General features: G+C 58.2%; 1 protein-coding gene across 3 annotated transcripts; it reads left to right on the top strand.

The window, feature by feature from the left end:
• The first annotated feature begins 9,318 nt into the window (after positions 1–9,318).
• Positions 9,319–23,915, top strand: LOC133350164 (olfactomedin-like protein 3). Of its 3 annotated transcripts, none has more exons than XM_061564207.1 (7): positions 9,319–9,645; positions 13,584–13,721; positions 17,281–17,588; positions 18,177–18,283; positions 19,172–19,535; positions 20,979–21,139; positions 22,373–23,915. In XM_061564207.1, exons 1-7 carry the CDS (start codon positions 9,505–9,507, stop codon positions 22,789–22,791), a joined length of 1,638 nt encoding a protein of 545 aa, XP_061420191.1. In that variant the 5' UTR covers positions 9,319–9,504; the 3' UTR covers positions 22,792–23,915. The 3 variants fall into 3 exon arrangements, with proteins under 3 accessions (XP_061420191.1, XP_061420194.1, XP_061420192.1); XM_061564210.1 differs by lacking the exon at positions 9,319–9,645 and adding an exon at positions 12,228–12,377; XM_061564208.1 differs by lacking the exon at positions 9,319–9,645 and adding an exon at positions 12,228–12,392.
• The last annotated feature ends 370 nt before the right edge of the window (positions 23,916–24,285 follow it).

Raw genomic sequence — 24,285 nt, 5'->3', positions numbered from 1 at the left:
GTGGCGCAGGATGTTGGGCTGCAGGAGGATGTATGTCCGCTCATGATTCGCTCGGCTGCGCTGGGTTTTTTTAGAGGGGGGCTGCTGCACGGATTTCTTGGGCGATGCGGATTACCAGAAGCGCTTTTCCTGGAACTGGCGATCTATTGCTCGGAGGCCCGGCAAGGAGGCTGGGGTGGGAGAGACTCGCGGATTTACGAGCGCGTGAATGGAAACAAGCTGGCGCGCCAGTGCTGTGAGCGAGCCTCCTCGCCGTCCGGAGCACGAGCTCCGGTCCTCGCGATCCACATACGGAGAGGGGGGGGGGGGGTCAGCACCGTAGCGTCGGGGGGCGGGGGATAGAGTGGGGTGAGGCCCCCCGACTGCAACAAGCTGAAATAATTTATTAAGTAAAAGCAGCATCGGTGTAACATCATTTAACACCAATGGCAATCGTGCGATGGGCATCGCGGCCTTTCCTCGTCTGCACACGAGGCTCGCAGCCGCAGCAGACCCCACGGGGCGCAGCGGCGCAGAGAGCGCTGCGGCGACTCCGTCCGCGTGGCGTCTGCGTCGTGACCCCCCCCCCACCCCTCGCCTCGTCTCCCTGCGCCCCTCGGGTTGGGTTCGCCTCTCCGCGTTCACCGCCGCCTCCGTTCCAGTAGCCGATGCGCCGAAACACGTTGCCTGGTGACTGAAAACCCAAAGCCCCCCTCCTCCCCCGACTTGATGTGGAGACGGCGGATTTAAATTGAGTGATTTACATATATTTAATAAACGGGGCAAGAAATGTGTGTCCAGCACCACGCCGGACCGCCTTTGTCTCTCCAGTGTTATTGTTCGCACACTGCACCAGGTGCTATTTAATCCCGAGTCAACCTAGGCAAGACTCGGAACCGGTTCGCACATTCGTCACCGATGTTGGCTGCGAGCGGCAATCGAAACTCGCACCGCCGGGTTCATGGCGCGGTGCACGAACCGCCGCTGTCCACTTGGTGAGCTGTTGGCGAGTTTATTGACTCGAGGGTTTTGTCGTCTTGCAGTGAACTCGTGGGCATGCGGCCGGGGCCACTGCTGCAAGGAAGTTCAAGGGGCCCCGTCGCGTTTCCCTTCACGAGCCCAGCGCCCGGCCTCGCTCTGCGCCAGGGGCTCCCCGGTCACTGCCGCTCGCGAACTGCGCCGCTGGGGCGGCTTTACGCTTGGACTCGGGGTGAGAATGTCGTGGAGGTGTTCCTTGCTACAACTTGTTAATGAAGGAGGTCCATTGCCCGACGCGTCGCCTATTGGATGTATATTCCTTTTCTGAAGGGCCGTGTTATTGACGAACGCGGTGAGCTCGGTATTTGTGCCAATGCCGTGGTAGACGACTCATTTGCTTACGTCCTGCTCGGCAGTCCGGCGCCTAGGCCCGTGTGACCCCATGGGGCCCCGGCGCAGTTGCACCGCCTGCACACTATCTATTGCTACAGCGCTGCACGGTGCCGCGCATGAGAAGACGCGGGCGGAGGGGGGGGGGGCGTGATGAGAGGAGGGAGGGAGGGAGGTGCGGACTCCCGGGCGAGGCTCGCGAATTGATCGCCGCTCTGATACCCCGAGCCGCGGGTTGACTTCTTAATAACCGCGCCCGCGAGAGCCGCGGTTATTAATATTGTCGGCCGCGGCACTCGCTTCAATTTCGTCCGTTTCGTCTCCTTCTCGTCCTCCTCTTATCGCCCCCCCCCCTTCTCTCGGGAATTACGGAGCGCCGCTGCTGCTTGCGCGGAGCCGATGTTCGTCAACGAAGGTGGCGGTCCGAGCGCACGGCCGTGTTCACTGCGCGTTCATGGCTGCGGATCTGCAGTTTGTGAACACCTCGTCAAGCCTGCTGCTGGGGGCAGGAGACTCGTCAAGAACGCTACTGGCCAGTGCCAGGCTAGGTGCATGTTGAGGCGGCTGGGCAGCAAGGGTGGAGCGAGCGACGCTCCCAACAACGGGCAGAGCGCTGGGCGGCAAACCCGCAGCGGTGGCACAGTGAGCAGTGCAGGGGGTGCATCTGCCAGTCATCCCAGGCGGTCAACTCATCAAACCTGGGTCTATCTGGGACCTCCTGCCAGCAGCGAGCCTTCCACACGGCACGTGACGGTCTCAATGTGCACGTAGACTGGCACGCGCGCTGTGGTGAGATCACCGTCGCTTCGTGGCGAATGACGTATGTTGTTGTTGTTGAGCCCCCCCCCATCTCCGCGGTAATAGCGAGGGGGGTGAGCACGGTACACAAGAGGAGCACGTGGGGACGCGTATTGGAGCCCATTTCACTGTGACGACAACTCGGTGGGCTGGGGAAGGTCTCGCGCGTCACTGATGTCGGCTGCGGGTGGGAGTCAAACTCAGGATTCAACATTCACGTCACAATCTGCCGACCACTGCACCACCGCCCCCCCCCCCCCCCTTTAATTTGATTGTCAGGTATTGAATCTAAAAGCGTGTGTGTTTTGAACCCTTTATTAATGATAAACTATGTTTGCTATCGCGCAATTAAAACAAGGCCTCAAAGCGCTTTTGCATAAAGCATGGGTTGTGGAGAGAGCCCTGCAATACAAACGGGTGAGTCTTAAGACGCGATTTAAGAAGTATCACAGACTCGGAGTCCCTAATGGACTGAGGAAGGGAATTCCACAATCGCGGAGCTTGGCTGCATAAGTCTCTCTGCCTCCCACAGAGGAACAAAGTTGGCTCTTTGAATAATGAGCAGAAGAGCAGAAACTGCGGATCTTAAGTTTTCAGTGGAATATACAACTTGAGCAGATCGGTGGTGAGATATTTAGGAGCCAGCTCATTCAAGGCCTTAAACGTGGTAAGAAGAATCTTAAAGTCGATGCTGTACTTCACAGCGAGCAAGTGTCAGGAGGACAGAATAGGAGGGATATGGTCACGCGATTTAGATCTGGTTAAAACCCGTGCAGGTGAATTTGGAATATTGTATATTTTAATATCGTGGAAGAGTAGGCGAAAATCTATTTTATATACAGAGACTGTCTACCTCCAGTTGAGGTCCGCCGCAGTGGGGTGAGCAGGCACTTGCAGGGCCGCGCTTTTACCTCTAACATATTTTTTTGCCTATCCCAGCATGCCGCACACAACTGGAAGGCAATGACATTCTCCATGAAATTAAAAGAAAATTAAAGCTTCGCCGATATCGGGGTCGTCATTATATAGCTGTCATGCACGTTTGTGATGAGTGCGAGATTATCTGCTCGGTAATGGCGCAATGGGCAACTCCGCTAATTACGAGTTGCGGTGATTGGCACCTCCTGCCCGCGAGAGACACTTCTCATTGGTGGAACAAAAAAACATTCTCCGTGACTGTCCGCGAACAATTTGAGCAGCAAGAGGCGTGCGTGACCGAGGAATGAAATGTCATTAACTGCAATTTGCTTTGGTGCAAAGGCAGAGCGCGGTGAGATGTTGAGACATGCCCCCCCCCGCCCGTCCCATTCCTCTACAGCCCCTTCCCACTCCCCCCCTCCCCCTCCCCTCGTCACGTCGACCGAGTCCTGAGCAGCAAGGTCACAACTTTGCATGCGGTGGTCAGAGCAAAGTCGATCGATAGCTGCAAGTCCAACGCTTGCTCGGAGTTGGATTCGAAGTGCGGGGTCTCACGCGCGCGACGCTTTGGGCGTCTGCACGTGGAGAGTCTCTCCCCGACATTAATGCGGCACCGCCCATCGCTGCGGGTGAGTGCGTTGGGGGAGCGGTAGTGTCACGGTTAGCGCACTGCGCTGTGCGAGTTCGATTCCCGCTCACAGCCAACATCAGTGACGACTATTTTAACCGGCCCTGAGCCTGCCCTAGGTCAACTCGGCCTCAAATGAGTACCTGGTGCAGTGTGCGAACATCGCCACTAAGGAGACAAAGGCGGCCGGGCGTGGTCTTAGCCGCCCACCCCCCTCGTGTGCCTTCCCGGAACTTCAAAGGTGCTCGCTAAGAGCACTTGCCCCAACAGTCTGTGACAGGCTGCACGGGGGGACCGGATTTGTCGTTGCCTCTTTTCCGCGAGCAAATGAATGATCTATTCCCCGCGTCTCCAGAGCGGCCACAGCTGTCAGCGAGGCCGGGGAACTGGGGGCCCACCTCGATGAGACGTCGATGCGAGGCCTCGGCTCCCGAGGCGGCGCGAGCCGCGATTGGATCGGACGCCGCGCTCGAGTCGAGCCGCAACTTCGCCTTCTCAAATACATCAGAGGAACGTAAAATTGCAAATTAGAAAAGCTGAGAGAGAACATCGCCGATCTCATTCCCCTGGACGCAGCCTCGGATATGATTGCGCGCGTCTGAGCGCATTGCTCAGATGGATGCATTTTAAGCGCCGAGGGTTAGTTACATTTCACTCGTTTCGAAATTTGAAGCCATTTCTATTTATAATGCAGAAAATTAAACCTAGTCGACGTGCATCAGCTGCCTGTCAATGGGACGGTGTTGTGTGGGGTTGTTTCTGACTGCTGCTGAGCAGAACTGGCCCTCTGGAAGGGCGACTCCGTGGCGCGAGCCGCTGGAACGTGACGGCGAGAATGAGAATCGCCACGCGGCTCGCCCAGCAGGGCTTCAATGAGTCTCGGTGACAGAGCTCACGAGAGTCTCTGTGTGTGTGTGTTGTGTTTGAGACGAAATACACTATACCGTAAGAAACACAGCGCACACACAAGAGAATGTCAACTTGAAATGGATAACATTGTCAGCAACCCACTTTCCGTACTGCCCCATCTACTATCCATCTCCATGTCTACGAATCGCCAGTTCCCGATTCTCATGGCCCTCTTGCCACTATAGGTGGTAGGGTGAACACATTTTTGGAGGGTAGTAGCAGTGAAGCGGGGGGGGGGGTGAATACAACATCTTGTTAGATTAAAATTTTGTAAAAAAAGCCATATATTTAGTTATTTATTTATTTATTTTGAATATGTATGTCTGGAAACGAGAGAGTTCAAGAGGTGTTGCCACTCGCGAACCACGTGGTTAACCCGACGCGTCCCAGGTTACGGGTCCACCGGTCACGCCGGCCTGCCACGTGCTCCGCCAGTTGCCCGTGACCTTGTGACCTTGTGACCTTGTGACCTTGTGCGCCGAGTCCGGCTTCGAGGGGGCCGCGGGGGGGGGGGGGGGGGACGCGGGAGGGGGCGGTTGGGGTTGCGATGCAGGCTGCGCGTGATTCACGTACGCCGGTGAATAGATGGAGGAGGCTAAGGAAGACCCGCTACGCTCTCGCCATTTGCTGGCCACGATTACCAGCGAGGTTCCTCGTGTCGGCGGGCACTACCGCGGCCGGAATACAAATCGCAACGAATCTCCATCCTCCCGGCGGGCGCGTGCGGGGGGGGGGGGTGTTAGGAGGGGGCGGGGGTACGTGGAGGATGTGGCTACTGCCGTGGCCTCGTGGTTTCGCGCCGACTGCCTCTGCCGAGGAAGCTGCGTCCGTCCGCCCAGTGAGCAATGCGGCGCGGTGGAGATTCTTCAAAGTGCCCGCAAAAAAAGTCTGTCTGATGTGCGTGCGGATCTTACCGCATTCTCCAGACACTTCTAAAAGTAAGTCTCACCCCACCCAGAACTGTGGTCCATGTGAGCAAAGTCATAACAATATGGTCAAACGACAAAAGGAAATGTCGCCCCTATAGCCTTAGATTGTCGGGGCAAGTGCTGTTAGCGAACACCTATGAAGGCTGGCACGTCACACGAGGGAGGTGGGTGGCCAGAACCACTCCCGACCGCCTTTGTCTCCCTAGTGGCAATGTTTTCACACCACACCGCACCATTTGAGACCGAGTCGACCTAGGGAGAGGCCCAGGACCAGTTCAGATAATTGTCACCGGCGTTGGCCGTGAGCGGGAATCGAACTCGGGCCGCCGGGTTCGTAGCGCGATGCGCCAACCACTGCTCCACCGCTCCCCGAACATAGTCACACACGCACATACCGGATTGTAAGATGCACTCCGCAGAAGGCGTGTTGCGTCATGTGCAACCTTCAAACATGGGTTGGCGTGTGTGTGTGTGGCGGGCGTTCTCCGGGTGTCTATAATGGCCATGTCAGAGACCCGGAGTCGGCGCCGTTGGGACTGAATCCCCGTCGCAGTCGCTGATCGCGATGTAACAGAGCACGATCGAGCGTAGCGAGTTGACGACTCGGCTAGGTCGCCAGCGACGGCACGCAAGACCCGTCCTCATTAGGCGTGGATTGTCTCTGAATCTGGCCCAATTGCAGCTCAACATTGTGACCGGCACCCGCGTGACAGGCCTCGAAGGGAGGCGAGACACGCGGCGCGGCTCGGAGCAATCTCAAGGGACCACAAGCAGTGGTCGCGGTGGCATCCAACGTGGTCGCGGTGACACGAGGCGATGTCACGCCGCTCGCTGTGAGGGTCCAAGTACAAATGTCTTTGTCTTTTGACTTTACGCTCGGAGCACAGTTGGAACATAATAAGTATTACTCTTTGGTTCTTTCGGTAAAGTCACGTAGGTAGAAACATTTTTTTTTTTATATTATATTATTTTATTTTTCTGCCTACGTGACTTTGCCGAAAGAACCAAAGAGTATGGATTCCTGCAGTCACGAAAGCTTCAAATCGAAGTAATAAGTATTATTATAATTTACAGTCGTGTATCAATGCACTGCTGGATGATGGCCTCCCCCACGTTCTGTCGGTCATGGGGGCTGTTTGCCTGTGCTTCACCGTGGCTTGTCAGTACGGGTTGGTGAAGAGGAGGGAACCAGGTCTGGTTCAGATATCACTCGCCACTGATGTTAGCCGTGGGCGGGTCGAAATTGAACTCGGGTCACCGGGTTTATGGCGCAGTGCACCAACCACTCCGCCCTCACTCAGTTTTTGTCAAATCTCGCCAAAGAGACGCAGAAACTGGGCCAGCGTGCGGGCGTGTGAGCCACAGGCCACGATTCCCAACACAGCCGTAAGAACGTCCACCGTCTCCGCGTGATCCCGCCGGCTATCAGACAGCTCGCGTGTCTGAACACGTGCCCCCGCACGACAATACCCATGTTTAACGAAAAGCACGTGGCCTTCAGCATGTGGCTCTCTCTGAACAGACACAATCCGAAGCACTCTCTTCAGTAAATATCACGTTAGAATGTGTCCCTTACAAAGAAACACAATCTTCCACCGTCCGTTATCCCCCCCCCCCCACCAAGACATCGTCCCCGCCTCGCCCGAGGACGCTCGCTCGCTCCCACAATGCTGGAATATTCCCCGCTTGGCTCGTTGGGCCACGCCGCCACCCCCCATGTCTGCATTCAGGGCCGGGTTTTTATAGCGTGGAGTTATTTATCGAGCGGCCTCGATAATGACGACGCGTCGATTTGTCGATTCGTCGTCTTTGCATTCTGTTGTTCGGCAGCAGGGAAAGGCAGCGGTGTTGGAACGCGTTCTAGTCGACGAAGCCAAGGAGACGACGCTGCGTGGATCGCAACAAGAACAAGAGCAGCAGCAGCAGCGTCTTCTAGAAGCTCGCGGCGTCCCCTGCCACTGCAGAAAGCACAACCAACATCAACAAATCACCGGCCGAATGCCTTGATGAGTGAGCAACGGTGAGCACGGGGCCCTTCTCCCCGGGGCCAACGTGATGTGAACGTCGGCCCTCGACGCCGCGAACGATGCAGACGAACGAGGGGGTGCATCTCTGATGCAGCATGCGACTTTTTTCGTCGATTCCGTTGTAAGTGCTAAGGCATGCACTGACCTGTGCGTGAACATCGGGGACAGCGGGCAGCGCGTTGCGCTACAAACCTGGCGACCCAAGTTAAATTCCCGTTCACGGCCAACGCTGGTGATGATTCTCTGAACCGGTCCTGAGTTTCTACTAGGTTGACTCGGCCTCAAATGAGTACCTCGTGCGGGGTGTCAACATCACCAATGAGGATACAAAGGCGGCCAGGCGTAGTGCTGTCCGCACCCCCTTGTGATGCCGTAGCGGCCTTAGGTGCTACTCGCTAACAGCACTTGCCCCAAAAGTCTGTTGAGGCTACACGGGGGGTCTTTCTCTTTGTATGGGGGATGCACAATGAAGGTGCGTTGTATGGAGATGATAATGCTGCTTATGATGCATCTGGGCTGGAATGAAATGAAGCAGCCAGAACAGCTAAGGCAGTAGAAATGATAATACAAACGAGATGAGAAACACGGAGATAATAAAATGTATAATGCTTCAATCAAATTGCGCCTCTTAATCGTAATAAGTCGAACACACGCATGCAGTGTGTGTACGTACAGGGGGGTGTAGCGGGCAATATTTGTAGAAACAAGACGAAACAAGACAAATACGCAAGACACGTTGGGTCTTGAGTCGAATCGCCAAGGTGTGTGGACCAGGAGGTGGCAACCGTGAAGAGGCTTCCGTTTAGCGGACATCGGCGAGTGACGTTGGTCGTGAAGGCTTCTAGTTCTGCTCGGTGTTTTATGCTATGAGATTGTCATTGTTGTCAACGGGACACTATTCAAGATCACTCGTTGAATTGAGCATTAGCAAAATTGTATACTCCCAAGACTCAGCCCATCACCACTCTCGAGTCGGTAAAGTCACTCCAACTTTGTAAAAAGCCAAAAAACTGAATTTTCTCTGGAGGTGCCTCGTCCTGTACAGCCATGTCCGCCCCTAGGGGCTGCGGGGCCCGGGGCAAGTCCCACCGTGCCCCCCCCCCCCCCCCCCCCCCCCGACTTCAGACTCAACTTGAAGTATTACATCGAAGCGCGCGGCCCCCCGAAACACAGGGCCCGGGGCGCTCGCCCCAATTCGCCATACTCTCGGGACGGCTCTGTGTACAGTCCAGTCCCTTTTGTCTCTCCACTGCAGATGAGGAGTTCCCCACGCGGTGCGCGTGGCGACGGGGAGTTTGTTGACCATTCTTCACCCGTACGTGACATTGCCACCCATGAGTCTGGACCACCAACAGCGATGAGTTGAGCAGTGAGACAATGTCACTTGGATCCTTGAGACGGCCCCGTCCTTCACCTCATCCATCGCCCTCCTCCCTGTCTCTCTCTCTCCTCCCCCACGCCCCATGCTTTCCACACATCTCCTTCCAAGCCCAGCACTCTCTGCCAAGCCACAGGCATCCTTAATCGCAAGCAGACATCATCGCCGGCTGATATCTGCCGCCAGACGATGGAGAAGCCGCCCTCCCCACGGCGCCCCCCCCCCCCTCCCGCTTTGTTTAAAGTTCGGAGCTTCTCCAGCGGACGGTGGCACAGGACGCCGCGACAAGAACGAGGAGCGACGACGTCTGGCAGCCCCTCTCCACCCCGTCCCCCTTATTCGCGCCCCCACTCCACTACTACCCCCCCCCGCACCCCCCAATCCAATCGCATCATGGAGCTTGCAGGGGCCCGCGGGACAGACGCTGCCGCTTGCCTCGTGTGACCCCCACCACCACCAGCACCCAGCCAACTCGCGGGCCGAGTCGCCCCGTGCGTTCTAATTGCGTTGCTGACAATCACCATCATCACATCATCACCGTCCCATCGCCGTCGTAGTCGCCCTGCAGTGATGACGATCGCGCTGTCCGCGATGCTGGCGGCCGCCGCCTGGGCCGCCGTGGGGCCCGCGGTCTCGGCCCGCCGCAGAGGGGACGCGCGCCACGACCTCCTGGTGGCGGACCACACCGAGCAGCGACTCGCCACCCTCGAGGTTCGCTGCGCGTGGCCCGGGTCCCGCTCGCAACCGTCACCGGCGATGGCATTCGACTCGCGAATCCGCGTCTCCTTTACACTTCGGCGCGATAGCCACCATCCTCTTGTATATCTGATTTTGTGTTTCTGTAACTTTATTGTAAATGTTATTACAACCGATCGGTCTCAGCAATAGACGCCTTACGGCTGCAGGAGCGCGTGTCCCACTATTTAACATCGACTATGTCCGCTCGGCATTCTCCGTTTGTCGCGCGACGCAGTTGTTCTGCCTACGATTCTTAATTGTTTCGCTGCTGTGCTTGACTTGTTTAGCCTTCGTCATGTTGGTGGCCCAGGCCCCCTCTTACTCCATCCCTGTCTCTTTGATTTCGCAACCTGGGGACACAACAGCATCTTAAGACTTAGACACGGGCTGGTTCGTGGCGCCGCCTCTGCAGCCACTCGAGTCGCTAGGATTCGGACATTCGAGGGGAATCGTCGATTCCTGAGCCGAGTGGCACGATCCTGAGGGCCGTATTCTTAGCCCACGACTCGGCTCAGTATCGAGCCGCTCAGCTGTTTCTAAGGACGCGCGACTGAGTGGCTCGGCTCAGACTCGGCTCATGGAAACTCTGAGCAACGGTTGGAACAATGCTGACAGCGCCGGAACAATATTGATTACTAACAAACTATGTTTATTTTACCAGGTAAGGCCCACTGAGCTATACGGCTCTTTTTCAGTAGCGACCTGGTTATCACAAATGATCTCTAAACGAAGTGGCCCATCATGTGGACATGTATAGCCGCCAAATGCTTTAAACGCGTGTTTCTAAATGTGGAGGGGAAAATCGGAGGACTCGGAGAAACATCCACGCGACCGCAGGGGGAGAGACACGCAAACTCCAAAATATACAGGCGTCAGGGTCAGGATCAAATCCGCGACCTCTTGTATACCAAGCGATGTAGTTAACATCTCGCCACCTGAATCAAGTTAAGCGTGGCTCTGAGTCATGACTCACTTGAGCCAGAACCCGGCCTCAGCCGAGCCGTGGCTCAGAGTCGGGTCCTGGCTCGTGTGGGGGGGGGGGTGCTTGGGGCGGCGTCCGGGAGACACCGGGCTAGGCCGTGCTTGTGCAGGGACCCTCTTGAACAAGGAGTCTTGAGACTCAGAGAGGCTTTCCTGAGTTCATGAAGTCAAAGTGATTTACTGCTCGAATGAGCATTGGCGCGGTGCTCGTTTCATGTTTACAGCCCAGAGCCAGTGGTGGAAACTCCTCCCTCCTATCGCGGGAGCGAGTGTCTGTGTAGGTCAACCACTGTTGACTTCCCCCCACAGCCTCCTACTCACTCTATGATGGGCTGAGTCAACCCCAAGTCAGCATTTGAACTCGCGACATTCGCCCTGCCGCTGAGCCACGTGACCTGTTCATGAAGTGCGCCGGTTCGTTCTTTGTTTACTCCGTTTCCAGGAACTGTGTGGGCGGTGCAGTTGAATCCGTGACCATTGTTAATGTCAGAACACAGTAGCGGGGCGATTTCATTATTTACCGAACCTGTGGCTACGCAATAGGCGCGTTCGTTTAGACGGCGGTGCCTTCTCTCTCTCTCTGGTCAATGTGGTTTAATTATCCGCGTGCACGCTCGGACCCGATAGCAGAGGTCGAGAATAATGACGGAGTCGCAGCGAGGCGACACTCGCGCAGGAGACGGAGCGGGTGGCTTCTTACATCACGGGGTGGCGAGGAGATGGTGGCGGCCTGGGGAGGCATTCTTCATCCATCGTGGCTGCTGCTGATGATGATGATCGTGTCACGCCCAGTTCGCTCGCTGGAGAATGTTGGCGAAGACGCGACTGTCCCCATCACTGACCAGGCTTGCGCCTGCTTAACTTCGACAGCCATCGACATCCGGCAAATAATTTGGATATAAGCGATAGGGATTCTATATTTAGTGGTCTATATTTAGTGTATGCTCATATATATCTGTATGTAGAGGGTATCTCTAAGTACTGGAATGCACAGCCTTTTGTAATTCCACGACTGAATGAAGGCTTCTGCAATTCGTGTCAGTGGTGGGGTGTTTGACCATACTTCACCATCCCGATCAGCACACGACGAGTTGGTTAAGTGGGCATGCTCAGGACAGGTTCAAATATCACACGCCACTGATCAGCCGTGGCCAGAAACGTAACCTACCAGGTTCATAGCGCGGTGCGCTAACCACTGCGCCACCGCTCCGTCGGGTGAATTGATGCTGCGGCGCTGAATTGAATCCACGGGGGGGGGATGGGTTTTGGTTTGGGCGTCGAGTGGGCCGGTCTCCATTGGCTGCACAGCCTCCTTGCTCAGTAGGCGAGTCACACGCGCACGCGCTCGCACGCGCACGTGCGCACACTCGCAGGCACGTAGACACGCGCACGCACGCGCACGCACGCGCACACATGCACGTACGCGCACGTGCGCACACTCGCAAGCACGTAGACACGCGCACGCACGCGCACACATGCACGCACGCGCACGTGCGCACACTCGTACACGTGGGAGGGAGCTGTGAGGACCAGAGGTGCACGCAGCGTTGGGGGCAAAATAATCCGTTGCACCCGGTCATCTCACCTCTGGCATCGTTAAACAGCCCATCATCCCGCCGGGGTCGATACAATGGGTATCATTCTGTGGGAAAGTCAACAGTGGTTGTCCTATGGATAAACTCACCCGCTACCACAGGAACGTGGAATTTCCACCACTGCCTCAGGTCCGTAAACAGGAGGTGAGCACCGCTGCCTGAATGCTCATTTGATTCAGAAATCGCTGTCTCTTGATTGTGTGTACGTTGAAGTTCTTTAGCACCGTACGTAGCCAACCGTGCTAATCGGAGATGCGGGGCAAGGAGCCATCGTGAATGTTTACCTCTGGGTGCGCCACTGATGCGGGCCGCGGAGGACGGAAGGGCGGGGGGGATAGTGGCTCGGTGCTGGTGGCGGGGGGAGCGCGCGGGGGGGGGGGCGGTATCCCCACTGCCCCCCACCCCTCCCTCGCGCCCCCCCCCCCCCTGGGTTAGGTCGAGGGGCCGCCGCCGCATGCGCGAGCGGCCAATGTGAATAATTGAACGCCTCGCAGTCGCCCGGGCGACGCGGATTCCGTCCCATTGGCTGCGGCCGCCGACCTTGGTGCTGAAAATCTGGGGGTGGGGGGCCCTGGGGGGGGGGGGGGGGGGCTCTGGCAAGGAAGAGATTTTATTTTTCCGTGCCCCAGAATAACCCCGCTTCGAAATGAAATACTGTGGTTTATATATTTATATTATATATATATATATATAAACCTGAGCTCCCTTCGGTGCAGAGATCATTGCTTCCTCTCGAATCACGCCACGGGTCATCATTCCACCGCGTGGGGAACTCCGAATTGGTTGTCCTATCTCCTGGAATCGACACCCTCCACCAAGGGAATCTGGAATTGCCGCCACCGGCTCAGGGCTACGAACGGGAGATGAGCACCGCCACAATGCTCCTTCGAGTTGGAGATCGATGTTGGCTGCGATGCCACGTGGGGCGGATCCATTGGGCCTTGACAACATACGGAACAAAATACTAAATGGTGCACAGAGAATCGTGGAGATGTTCACGCGGGGAGTTGCACCGAGGGGCAGGAAGAGGGGCACGTGGATTAGACGACGTCCGCGAGTTGGAGTCGAAGTCGCATTGATCGTTAAGAAAAATGGGACTTGGGCAGGACGCGTCGCCCGGGTGGTGACCGGTGGTGATCGAGTCTCGCGACGACGGAGCGGCAGCCAAAGCCATCGCCACAAAGGATGTCCCCTCTCACGTCTCATGCTGATGGCCACGATGAGTGGCTGTGGTAATGAGCACGTGGGCCTCAATGTCACCCTGCCCCCGTGTGTCGGGGTGTTCACCCTGTCCCGTTTGTCGGGGTGTTCACTCTGTCCCCGTGTGTCGCGTAGGACCGAATGGACAAGGTCTACCAGGATGTGGATACGGTGGTGCGGCAGTACCGCGACTTCGAGGTGGAGATTCTGTCTCGCCTCGAGACGATGTCCCACGAGGCCCAGCACGGCAACCACTGGTGGGACGGCATGCAGGTAACCACACGTGGCAGGCAACAACACGTGGAAGGTAACCACACGTGGCAGGCAACAACACGTGGCAGGTAACCACACGTGGCAGGTAACCACACGCGGCAGGTAACCACACGTGGCAGGCAACAACACGTGGCAGGTAACCACACGTGGCAGGCAACACCACGTGGCAGGTAACCACACGTGGCAAGTAACCACACGCGGCAAGTAACCACACGCGGCAGGTAACCACACGTGGCAGGCAACAACACGTGGCAGGTAACCACACGCGGCAGGCAACCACACGTGGCAGGCAACCACACGTGACAGGTAACAACACGTGGTAGGCAACCACACGTGACAGATGGAGGAGGCGCAGGTGGGTTAATGAACGCCGAACGCGTGCCTCCGCCAGCCAGTGCCTCGGCGCTCAATCTGCATCCGCGTTTCGTGTCAAAGGTGACACACGCGAGCGGGACACCCGCAGGCCGCTCCCGTTTCAAACGATATCGGCGGCACGCGGGAAGAGAGATGCGGAGGCCGCCGTGGGGAACACGACGGGCGGGCTCGCTGACACGGACACCCAGAACCCCACGGCGCGGCTGCTCGTCAGCTGCGTCAGCCGCGCCGTCGACTGCCGCACGGCAACTTTTTGCGTGGATGCACATCGGGCTTGGAGAGCACAGATGGTTCGCTGAGAGCTGTCACCGCGAGAGGATAACAGATGAGGTGGCTGGGTGGCTCAGGTGGTTCCCAACGGACGTGTCCCAACTCACCGAACCGCCAGCACTCAATGCAGGTTTCAGCCGCCCGTGGTCAATCCGGGTCCTCGAGTGCGGCGAGTGGATGGTCTCATGCCGGTGACCCAACGACTGCACGAAATGTTTTTTTAGAATTCGCGTGCAGCTTCGTGTAGGCGATTTGAGTTATGCGAGTGGAGCATCTTGGAATTGATTGATATGCGGTAATTACTTTTTGCAGAGCACAGAGAGGATGTGTCCCGAGTGTGGATGAAGAGGCCTGCTGAGTGACTTCCTCATTTGAGCCGAGTCTGTCCACGTTGGCGACCACAGCCGGCACACCACATCCAGTATAGTGTCCGCGATGGCTGTGGTGACGACGAGTCACGTGCCACCTCCTGCAGTCTACCAGTGACCCAACACATATTTAGTGATAAAAAATCATTAGTAAGCCCTGCGCATAAGTAAACGCTCAACATCATATGTTAGGGTCGTTGTCCAGCACTGTGGCCACACGTGAACATTCCACATTAAAGGGAATCAAGCAGAAGGTAAACAGCAAAGTAATCACCAAGAAGAGTCGCGAATTAACGCAACAACCCACGGGGCGTGGTGTGCAGGCCAGGGGAGTGAGTAGACCCACGGGGCGTGGTGTGCAGGCCAGGGGAGTGAGTAGACCCACGGGGCGTGGTGTGCAGGCCAGGGGAGTGAGTAGACCCACGCTGCGTGGTTTGCAGGCCAGGTGAGCGAGTTGACCCACGGGGCGTGGTGTGCAGGCCAAGTGAGTGAGTTGACCCACGCTGCGTGGTTTGCAGGCCAGGTGAGTGAGTTGACCCACGCTGCGTGGTGTGCAGGCCAAGTGAGTGAGTTGACCCACGCTGCGTGGTTTGCAGGCCAGGTGAGTGAGTTGACCCACGCTGCGTGGTGTGCAGGCCAGGGGAGTGAGTTGACCCACGCTGCGTGGTGTGCAGGCCAGGGGAGTGAGTTGACCCACGCTGCGTGGTGTGCAGGCCAGGTAAGTGAGTTGACCCACGGGGCGTGGTGTGCAGGCCAGGTGAGTGAGTTGACCCACGGGGCGTGGTGTACAGGCCAGGGGAGTGAGTTGACCCACGGGGCGTGGTGTGCAGGCCAGGGGAGTGAGTTGACCCACGCTGCGTGGTGTGCAGGCCAGGGGAGTGAGTTGACCCACGCTGCGTGGTGTGCAGGCCAGGTAAGTGAGTTGACCCACGGGGCGTGGTGTGCAGGCCAGGTGAGTGAGTTGACCCACGGGGCGTGGTGTACAGGCCAGGTGAGTGAGTAGACCCACGCTGCGTGGTGTGCAGGCCAGGTGAGTGAGTTGACCCACGCTGCGTGGTGTGCAGGCCAGGTAAGTGAGTTGACCCACGGGGCGTGGTGTGCAGGCCAGGTGAGTGAGTTGACCCACGGGGCGTGGTGTGCAGGCCAGGTGAGCGAGTTGACCCACGGGGCGTGGTGTGCAGGCTAGGTGAGTGAGTTGACCCACGGGGCGTGGTGTGCAGGCCAGGTGAGTGAGTTGACCCACGCTGCGTGGTGTGCAGGCCAGGTGCGTGAGTTGACCCACGCTGCGTGGTGTGCAGGCCAGGGGAGTGAGTTGACCCACGGGGCGTGGTGTGCAGGCCAGGTGAGTGAGTTGACCCACGCTGCGTGGTGTGCAGGCCAAGTGAGTGAGTTGACCCACGCTGCGTGGTTTGCAGGCCAGGTGAGTGAGTTGACCCACGCTGCGTGGTGTGCAGGCCAGGGGAGTGAGTTGACCCACGCTGCGTGGTGTGCAGGCCAGGGGAGTGAGTTGACCCACGGGGCGTGGTGTGCAGGCCAGGGGAGTGAGTTGACCCACGCTGCGTGGTGTGCAGGCCAGGGGAGTGAGTTGACCCACGCTGCGTGGTGTGCAGGCCAGGTAAGTGAGTTGACCCACGGGGCGTGGTGTGCAGGCCAGGTGAGTGAGTTGACCCACGGGGCGTGGTGTACAGGCCAGGTGAGTGAGTAGACCCACGCTGCGTGGTGTGCAGGCCAGGTGAGTGAGTTGACCCACGCTGCGTGGTGTGCAGGCCAGGTAAGTGAGTTGACCCACGGGGCGTGGTGTGCAGGCCAGGTGAGTGAGTTGACCCACGGGGCGTGGTGTGCAGGCCAGGTGAGCGAGTTGACCCACGGGGCGTGGTGTGCAGGCTAGGTGAGTGAGTTGACCCACGGGGCGTGGTGTGCAGGCCAGGTGAGTGAGTTGACCCACGCTGCGTGGTGTGCAGGCCAGGTGCGTGAGTTGACCCACGCTGCGTGGTGTGCAGGCCAGGGGAGTGAGTTGACCCACGGGGCGTGGTGTGCAGGCCAGGTGAGTGAGTTGACCCACGCTGCGTGGTGTGCAGGCCAGGTGAGTGAGTTGACCCACGCTGCGTGGTTTGCAGGCCAGGTAAGTGAGTTGACCCACGGGGCGTGGTGTGCAGGCCAGGTGAGTGAGTTGACCCACGGGGCGTGGTGTGCAGGCCAGGTGAGCGAGTTGACCCACGGGGCGTGGTGTGCAGGCCAGGTGAGTGAGTTGACCCACGGGGCGTGGTGTGCAGGCCAGGTGAGTGAGTTGACCCACGCTGCGTGGTGTGCAGGCCAGGTGCGTGAGTTGACCCACGCTGCGTGGTGTGCAGGCCAGGGGAGTGAGTTGACCCACGGGGCGTGGTGTGCAGGCCAGGTGAGTGAGTTGACCCACGCTGCGTGGTGTGCAGGCCAGGTGAGTGAGTTGACCCACGCTGCGTGGTGTGCAGGCCAGGTGAGTGAGTTGACCCACGCTGCGTGGTGTGCAGGCCAGGGGAGTGAGTTGACCCACGCTGCGTGATGTGCAGGCCCGGCTGAGCGAGTTGGAGAAGGCGATGGAGGGAATGGACAAGAGGACAAACTGCGACGATGTTTGCCGGTCACGTGCTCGGCCGGACGGCGCCGGGCAGCCGGCGTCACGGGCGGGCAGCGGCGGCAGCTCTCCGGCGCCGCGGCAAGAGCAGAGGCTGCACCAGCAGAGTCTCGGGCAGGGGGGCAAAGGGCAGGGGGGCAGCGTCTCCCTGCCCGGCCTCACCATCAAGCTTGGCTCACCCACCAAGGCCGAAGGAAAGTTTGCAAACACGACGCTCGCTGGACCGGCAGACGCTGCTAAGAGGTTTGAGACTGCGTTTGGCGGTGTCTCTGTGCGCGATTCATCGACCCTAATCGATCGTTCGCACGCCAGGCGCGATACGCAACGTGTGGTGCAGTTCACTCGACAAGACGCAAACGGTCGGCTCGCGTTACGCGAGGCAGTAAAAACGCGACGACACAAACGAGATGATAAAATGAGATAATAACAACGCATTATTGAGTCAGATTGACACCCAGAATCTGGGCCATTCGGGGGACGGCTTAAGGAGAGACTCGCCCAGATGTCCAACTGTGGACCTAGCTCGTGACTGACAGCAGATGTTGCTGTGGGGGAAACAAAATCTGACAATCCACTGCTCCTTTTTCCTGTTTGATTGATGATAGTTTGTGGTTTGTATTTTTTTAAAATATGTTTAAAAGAAAAAAAAATGTCCCTGCCTACTAATCAATCGGGCCCTATTTGTGTTCATTATCCATCGCCGAGTCGATAGACGTCTAGGCACGGTTCTGCGATTCCCAGATTGTTGATTTCCGTCTCGCGCATCTGCGCTTTACGCACTTGCGGTTCCCGCTGCGCCACGTGTGCTCCTCATTCCCTTCGCGTCCACAGCTCCGCGATCCAGAAGCCGCGGTCGGGCCCAGGATCGACGGGCAAGCAGCCCGCCACGGCCTCGTCACCCGCCATCCGCATCCGCCTCGCCTACAAGCGCGACTCGGGTGAGCGCAGCGCCCGGGGAGGGGGGGGGGGTGGTGGTCGCGTGCCCCCGAGCTCCAAGCGCGCCTCGGACGCGCTCTCCCAGGGCTCCGCGAGGGCTCCGCGAGGGCGCGCTCGATTATTTACCGTTTGCCGCCAAACCCCCCCCCCCCCCACCTCCGCGCCAGTGACAGGCGGCTCGAACGGCGTCACATTCGTGTCATTTTTTTGCCCGGGGAGGGCGGCCACTTTTATTGTCGAGGTCGGGAGGTCATCACGATCGGCGCTGTCGGTGTCACGACCCTTTGCCATCATTTCCTTTCCTCTGCGTCAACACATTCTGATGTCGACTGTAAAACCAGTAACCGGGGAGGGACAATGTGCCGCAGTTATTAAACGCATACACACATCATACAAATGTAAAGGTTCCCCATATAGCCTATAAAGGATGTAGGGCCAAGTGCTGTTCGCGAGCACCTATTGAGACTACTATGGCCCACAACGGGGTGGTGTAGAACGGAACCACACCGGGTCGCCATTGTTTCCCCAGTGCTGGTGTGTTCCACACCAGGTACTTATTTCAGTCTGAGTTGACCTAGGCGAGGGCCAGGACCGGTTCAAATTTTGCCACTTTATGTGTCGTGAGAAGGGTTTCTAGTGCAGTGCACTGACCAATGCGTCACCGCTCGCCATACAAACAAATGTCTCCACATACATTATGGGTACACACATACAAACACAGATCAAATATCCCCCGTGTAACCACACGGACTGGTGCGGCAGGTGCTGTGAGTGAGCACCAACCCCACCTGTGCATCACCGACATCTGCAGTCGCGCGCCGCAGTCTAAGACGCGCTCGCTCGCCGCAAGCTGCGAAGACAAACCGAGTGCGTCGACCCCGGCCTTGCAGAGTGCAACGTGACGCTGGCGAGCGTCAAGTCGGTGAAGACGGTGAAGCGCTGGGGCTCACCGCACGGCGCGTGGCTCAAGGACCCCGCGGTGGACGTCCACCGCCTCTTCCTATTCGACGGCACCGAGGGCGACACCGCCACCGCCTACGCCAGCGCCAAGGAGTTCGCGGGCCTGCACCGGGGGGGCACCGCCACGCGGCCCGGGCAGCGGCGGCAGCAGGGGGAGGAGGAGACCGCGGCCGGGAAGCTGCTGCGTCTCCCGTCCGGTTGGCGCGGCACGGGCGCCGTCGTGTACGCCGGCTCGGTCTACTACCACCGGCGCGGCAGCATCAACGAGATCCTGCGCTACGACCTGGCCAAGAGGTGCCAGCGCCGCCGTGCTTTGTGTCACCGACGCGCCAGGATCCTGTGCGCTGTGCCGCTCTCCCGTTGTGCCATCGCATCGTTCCCCCGCGGTGACCTCGTTATTGAGCTCTCCTTAAGCAGCTCACACAGCACGTGGAGCCAAACGTCGGGCATCGGTGCCGAACGACACGCGGCAGGACCCAAAAGCGCATCGGAGAGCTGTAGAGCAGCACAACCGCGAACATGCACACTGCGAGATTGAAATGCTGTGTGTAGCGTTGAGGTTTATGATATTGTTGAGGTTAGATTTTGGGGCACAACCAGTGTTTGATCTCTCAGCACAATATGTTTTGGCTAGCTGGAAGACTCGAGTCGGTGGCACGCAGCGAGCAGCCACGGCCATGGCCAGAGGAATGGTGGATGTGGCGTGCCAGGTGCCGATATAGTTTCTGTGTTGCTATCCTGGACAAACCCGGCTGAAGTTAAGCTCTGGGTTTAACCGTGGCTGTGGTGAGTGGTAGTGCACTGCTCTCTAAACCACGAGATCAGAGTTTGATTCCTGGCGAGGGACGAGATTTCTCAACCAGCCCTAGGCCTTCCTCCCTTTACCACCGCGCACCAACGAGGGCGATAAGCCACGGGAAAACATACACCGAACACGGACACGGCGTGAGAAGGCCTTCATCCAGCAGTGGAGTGACTAGATACTGTAATTATCGTGAGAGTTACAGGCAGACTTCCACCCGTTAGAAGAATGTGGAATTTCCACAACTGGCATATAGCCTTGACTTAAAGCTTTCGTGACTGCAGGAATTCATATTCTTTGGGTCTTTCGATAAAGTCACGTAGATAAAAATGTCTTGGATGTTTTGTGCTACGTGACTCTACAGAAAGACCTAAATAATATGGCATATAGCACTCAATAGAGATGAGCAACATCCCATCATTGCACATTTTAGCTGTTGTTGTGATTTTTATTTGGTTGTTTTTGCTCTGATTTCAATTTTCTTCCTTTTTGTTGTTTCTTTGCGATTGCATTTCTCGTTTCGGTGCCGCAGGTCACTCTTGCTATTGAGACTCTGTCCTGGTCTCTCGAGTTCCCACCCTGGTCACACAAATACACTTAAAACATGGAACTACACGGTTATGGTAAGGCGCGATCGCTATGGTTAGGCATCGTATTGATAATTTTGATCACGGTCAGAAATATCTGTCCGTGCGTCATCGTGAGAGCTTTCAGCGCACGAGGCGCTCCGCTCATAACTCACGTCCCTCCCTGCCCCCCCCCCCCCCCCCCACGTGGCCCCTCCATCCCCGTACTTCTCCCCGTCCATACGCCTCCCACGAGCCTCCATCCCCCCGTGGCCCCTATCCCCATGTGCGGCCCCCTTCCTCCCAATCACCCCCTGGCCCCCTCCCACCCCTGCCTCGCCCCCCCCCCGCCCCACTCCCCCCGCGTAGTGCGGTGGTTGGCCGTGTTCTCGTGCGCGGAGCCGGGAGGGTCCCCGTGTACGAGCTCGCCCCCTTCACGGCCATCGACCTCGCGGTGGACGAGCACGGGCTCTGGGCGCTGCACGCGGTGCCCGCGGAGAGCGACGACGACGACGCCGCCCACACGGACGGTAACGCCGCCGCGACGCACACAAGAGGCAAAGGTCCCCCGTATGGATCACACGGGCTGCTGGGGCAAGCGTCGTTTAGCGGGCATCTGTGAAGGCCGCAACGGCGCACGAGGAAAGTGGTGGTGGTGGCCAGCACCACGCTCGACCGCCTTTGTCTTCTCAACCACCCGCATCCAGCTAGAGGAGTCCCCACGTGGCCAGTAGATGGCAGTGCTGAGTGCCATCCCTCATGCATCGACTTTCTTACCTCTCGGTGCAGGACGAATCTTTGGTAGCAAAATATACAGTATACAGTATTCGTTTAGGGGCTCCTTAGTTTTATCGAAAACACATCAAACATCCAAGACATTGCAATAAGTAGCCAATCAAAGGCGAACCCACCAGCGTGGCATTGTGGGTCTCTTCAGCACGCAACGGGGTGGCATCTCGAGCCTCGCTACAAACCGTCTCCAGTGGCTCTCCCACGCGCCTCCGGGTCGCGCCGCGTGCACGCTGTCCGACGTTTCCTTACACGCTCCGAGAGCTTCTTCAGGAACTGGCAATCGAAGAGAAGCTGAACAGACACGCAGGTCAACCTAAAACAAACAGTTCCTGAGGAAGCTCCCAGGACGTGGAGCGAAACGTCGGACATCGTGCCAAACGACCCGAAAACACGTGAAATCGGGGGAAGCGAAAAAGAAAAATCAGACTTAAAGAAGTAAAAAAACATTAGATTCACGACACGCTCGCACAGCGGCTGGGGGTGCCACTGGGTGACCTTGCAGGTGCGTGGGTTTGAACCCTGCACGTCTCGCACTGCGTAGCGCAGAGATTCCTCGCTGCCGTCATGGGGACCCTTGCCTGGGAAGTGAGGCCCCACGGGTGCTCGAGGGGGCCCTTCATGCATGGGGCTAGTGGCTGAGTGGCTATAGGAGTCGGCGCGGCTGGCGGAGGGAGTGTAGAGGACTCCTCTACTTACGAACGAGTTAGGTTCCAGAGGTCTGTTCGTAAGTCGATTTGTTCGTAAGTCCAACTTTACTCCTGTCGATTCCAAACATGTTGTACGGCGTGTACATTAAACACAGGGAATGGCTTTAAACGTTGTATAATCTCCTGTAGATGCCACTGGCTTTGATAACGAGCCAGACTCTGAGCACGCATCCCTGCTGAGGCTCCCAGAAAGTGGTTATCGGTCGGCTTCAGCCCTTACACGAGGGTCGCCTCCATCTCCTTCTCCCGCGACCCCCACCGCAGGAGACGACGGCGGCGGCGACGAGCCGGAAAGCGGCGGAGACCTCGTGCTGTCCAAGCTGGACGCCAGCTCCCCGGCGGGCGGGCTGCGCGTGGAGGCCAGCTGGCGCACCCCGTGCCCCAGCCGCGGCGCCCAGGCCGCCTTCGTGGTGTGCGGGAGCCTGCACGTGGTGTACGCGGCGACGCGAGACCGCGGCGCGCCCTGGGTCGCCTGCGCCTTCGACCCGGAGGCGGCCACCACGGGAGGGGGTGGCGGTGGAGGGAGCGACCGGGCGCACCTCGTGCCCTTCCCGGCGCCGACCGCCGGCGCTCCGCCGCTGTCCTCGCTGCACTACAACCGGCGCGAGCGGCAGCTCTACGCCTGGGCCGACGGCTACCAGGCGCTGTACAAGCTCGGCCTCGCCAAGAAGACGGGGCTGTGAGCGCCGCGCGGCCTGCGCGGGGCGTGGATGGCGCGACTGCCCGTGCGTCTGCGTGGACCGTGGGGCCCCGCACGAGGAGTCGGGTAGCGTAGCCACGGAGTGTACCGGCGGTGCAACTGCACCAGCGCCCACGGGCCGGCTGGAGACGAAGACGGGGGGAAGGCAGGGACAGGGGGGCCTCGTGTTTTTCCTTTCACCGTCCCCCCCCCACCCCGAGTGCCAGCAATCGCCTCGGCAAGGACTCTCCGTGCTGCGCGGTGTGGGAGGCGCCCAGCGAAATCTCGCATCGCCCTGCGGCAGCGCCAGCCGCTGTGCGAATGTGATGTTTATTTTTATCTCGTAACATTTTTGAAAACTTTTGTAATCTTAGCTTCCTTTTATATTCGGCCCCCGATTTCATCCATCTCCGTTGCCAACAAAACTCACGAGGAGCAGAAGAAGAAGAATCTCTGCAGCCTTCTCGCAGGGCGGTGTCCAAGTTACAGGGGAGAGTGGTGGGTGGGGTGCAGGAGCCGACTGCGAGAAGCGGGGGACACCCAGGGGCTGGCGCGCACGGAGCCATCGGGGCCCCGCGTCTCCCCGCCCCGCGTTTCTCCGCCGTGGAAGTCCTTGCCGCCCTCCCCGCCTCGTGCATTCTTGTTCACAATTCACTCCCCCCCATCTGAATTCAAAGCTGTGCGTTCACACTCTGTATGCAAATGTTGGGCTTTATCCGCATTAAAGGATTCATAAAAGAGGGAAGTGGTTAGCTTGCCGCACTAGAAACCCGGCAACCCGAATTTGATTCCCTGCCGCGGCTCACATCCGTGGCGTGCGCCATCACACGCGCTGAAGCTCCTCCCTCACCCGTTCCCAACCCGCACTGGCCCGTGTGGTGAAGTATGGCCACAATGGCGAGGCGGATGGGAGTGGCTGGGATTTGTATTTCGACGTTCACCCCCCTCCCGCCCCCTTACTGCCACGCGTTGTTGTTTATTGTCGATGCTTATTTGTCTGGATATATTTGGAGCGTGTTCAGTGTTAGGCTCTACCGTGTTTGTATCGGCCCCGTCTCCGTACAGCGACGAGGTTTTGATTTCCTGCGATGGCTTTTAAACGCTCGATTTAATTAAAGAGAGGGAAGCCTTTCAGCTGGTCAGCACGTGATTATATTTTACCACCGCGCACGGCACAGCATCGGCGGACGCCGGCTCTTGTGTGTGCGCGTGCATGCGCGTGTGTGTGCATGTGTGTGCGTGCGCGTGTATGCGTGTGTGTGTGCATGTGCGTGTGTGCATGCGCGTGTGTGTGCATGTGTGCGCGCGCACATGTGTACATGCGTGTGTGTGCGTGCGCGTGAGCACGTGCGTGAATGTGTGCGTTGCGTGTGCGCGCCTCGACGCACATGTGAAAAGCAGGGGGCGCAGCCGCTGCGAGTGTCCTGCGGGTTCCGACGCCCCCGCAGTGTTTATCGATGGCTAAGAGGCACCCGCAACGCTTCAGACAAAAAAGAAA

Source organism: Lethenteron reissneri, chromosome 33 (genome assembly GCF_015708825.2).
Source record: "Lethenteron reissneri isolate LAM-NWPU_2019-01 chromosome 33, ASM1570882v1, whole genome shotgun sequence".
NCBI classification, from domain to species: domain Eukaryota; kingdom Metazoa; phylum Chordata; class Hyperoartia; order Petromyzontiformes; family Petromyzontidae; genus Lethenteron; species Lethenteron reissneri.
The sequence above is the reverse complement of the archived record's forward strand: the minus strand, read 5'-3'. Positions and strand labels throughout refer to the sequence as shown.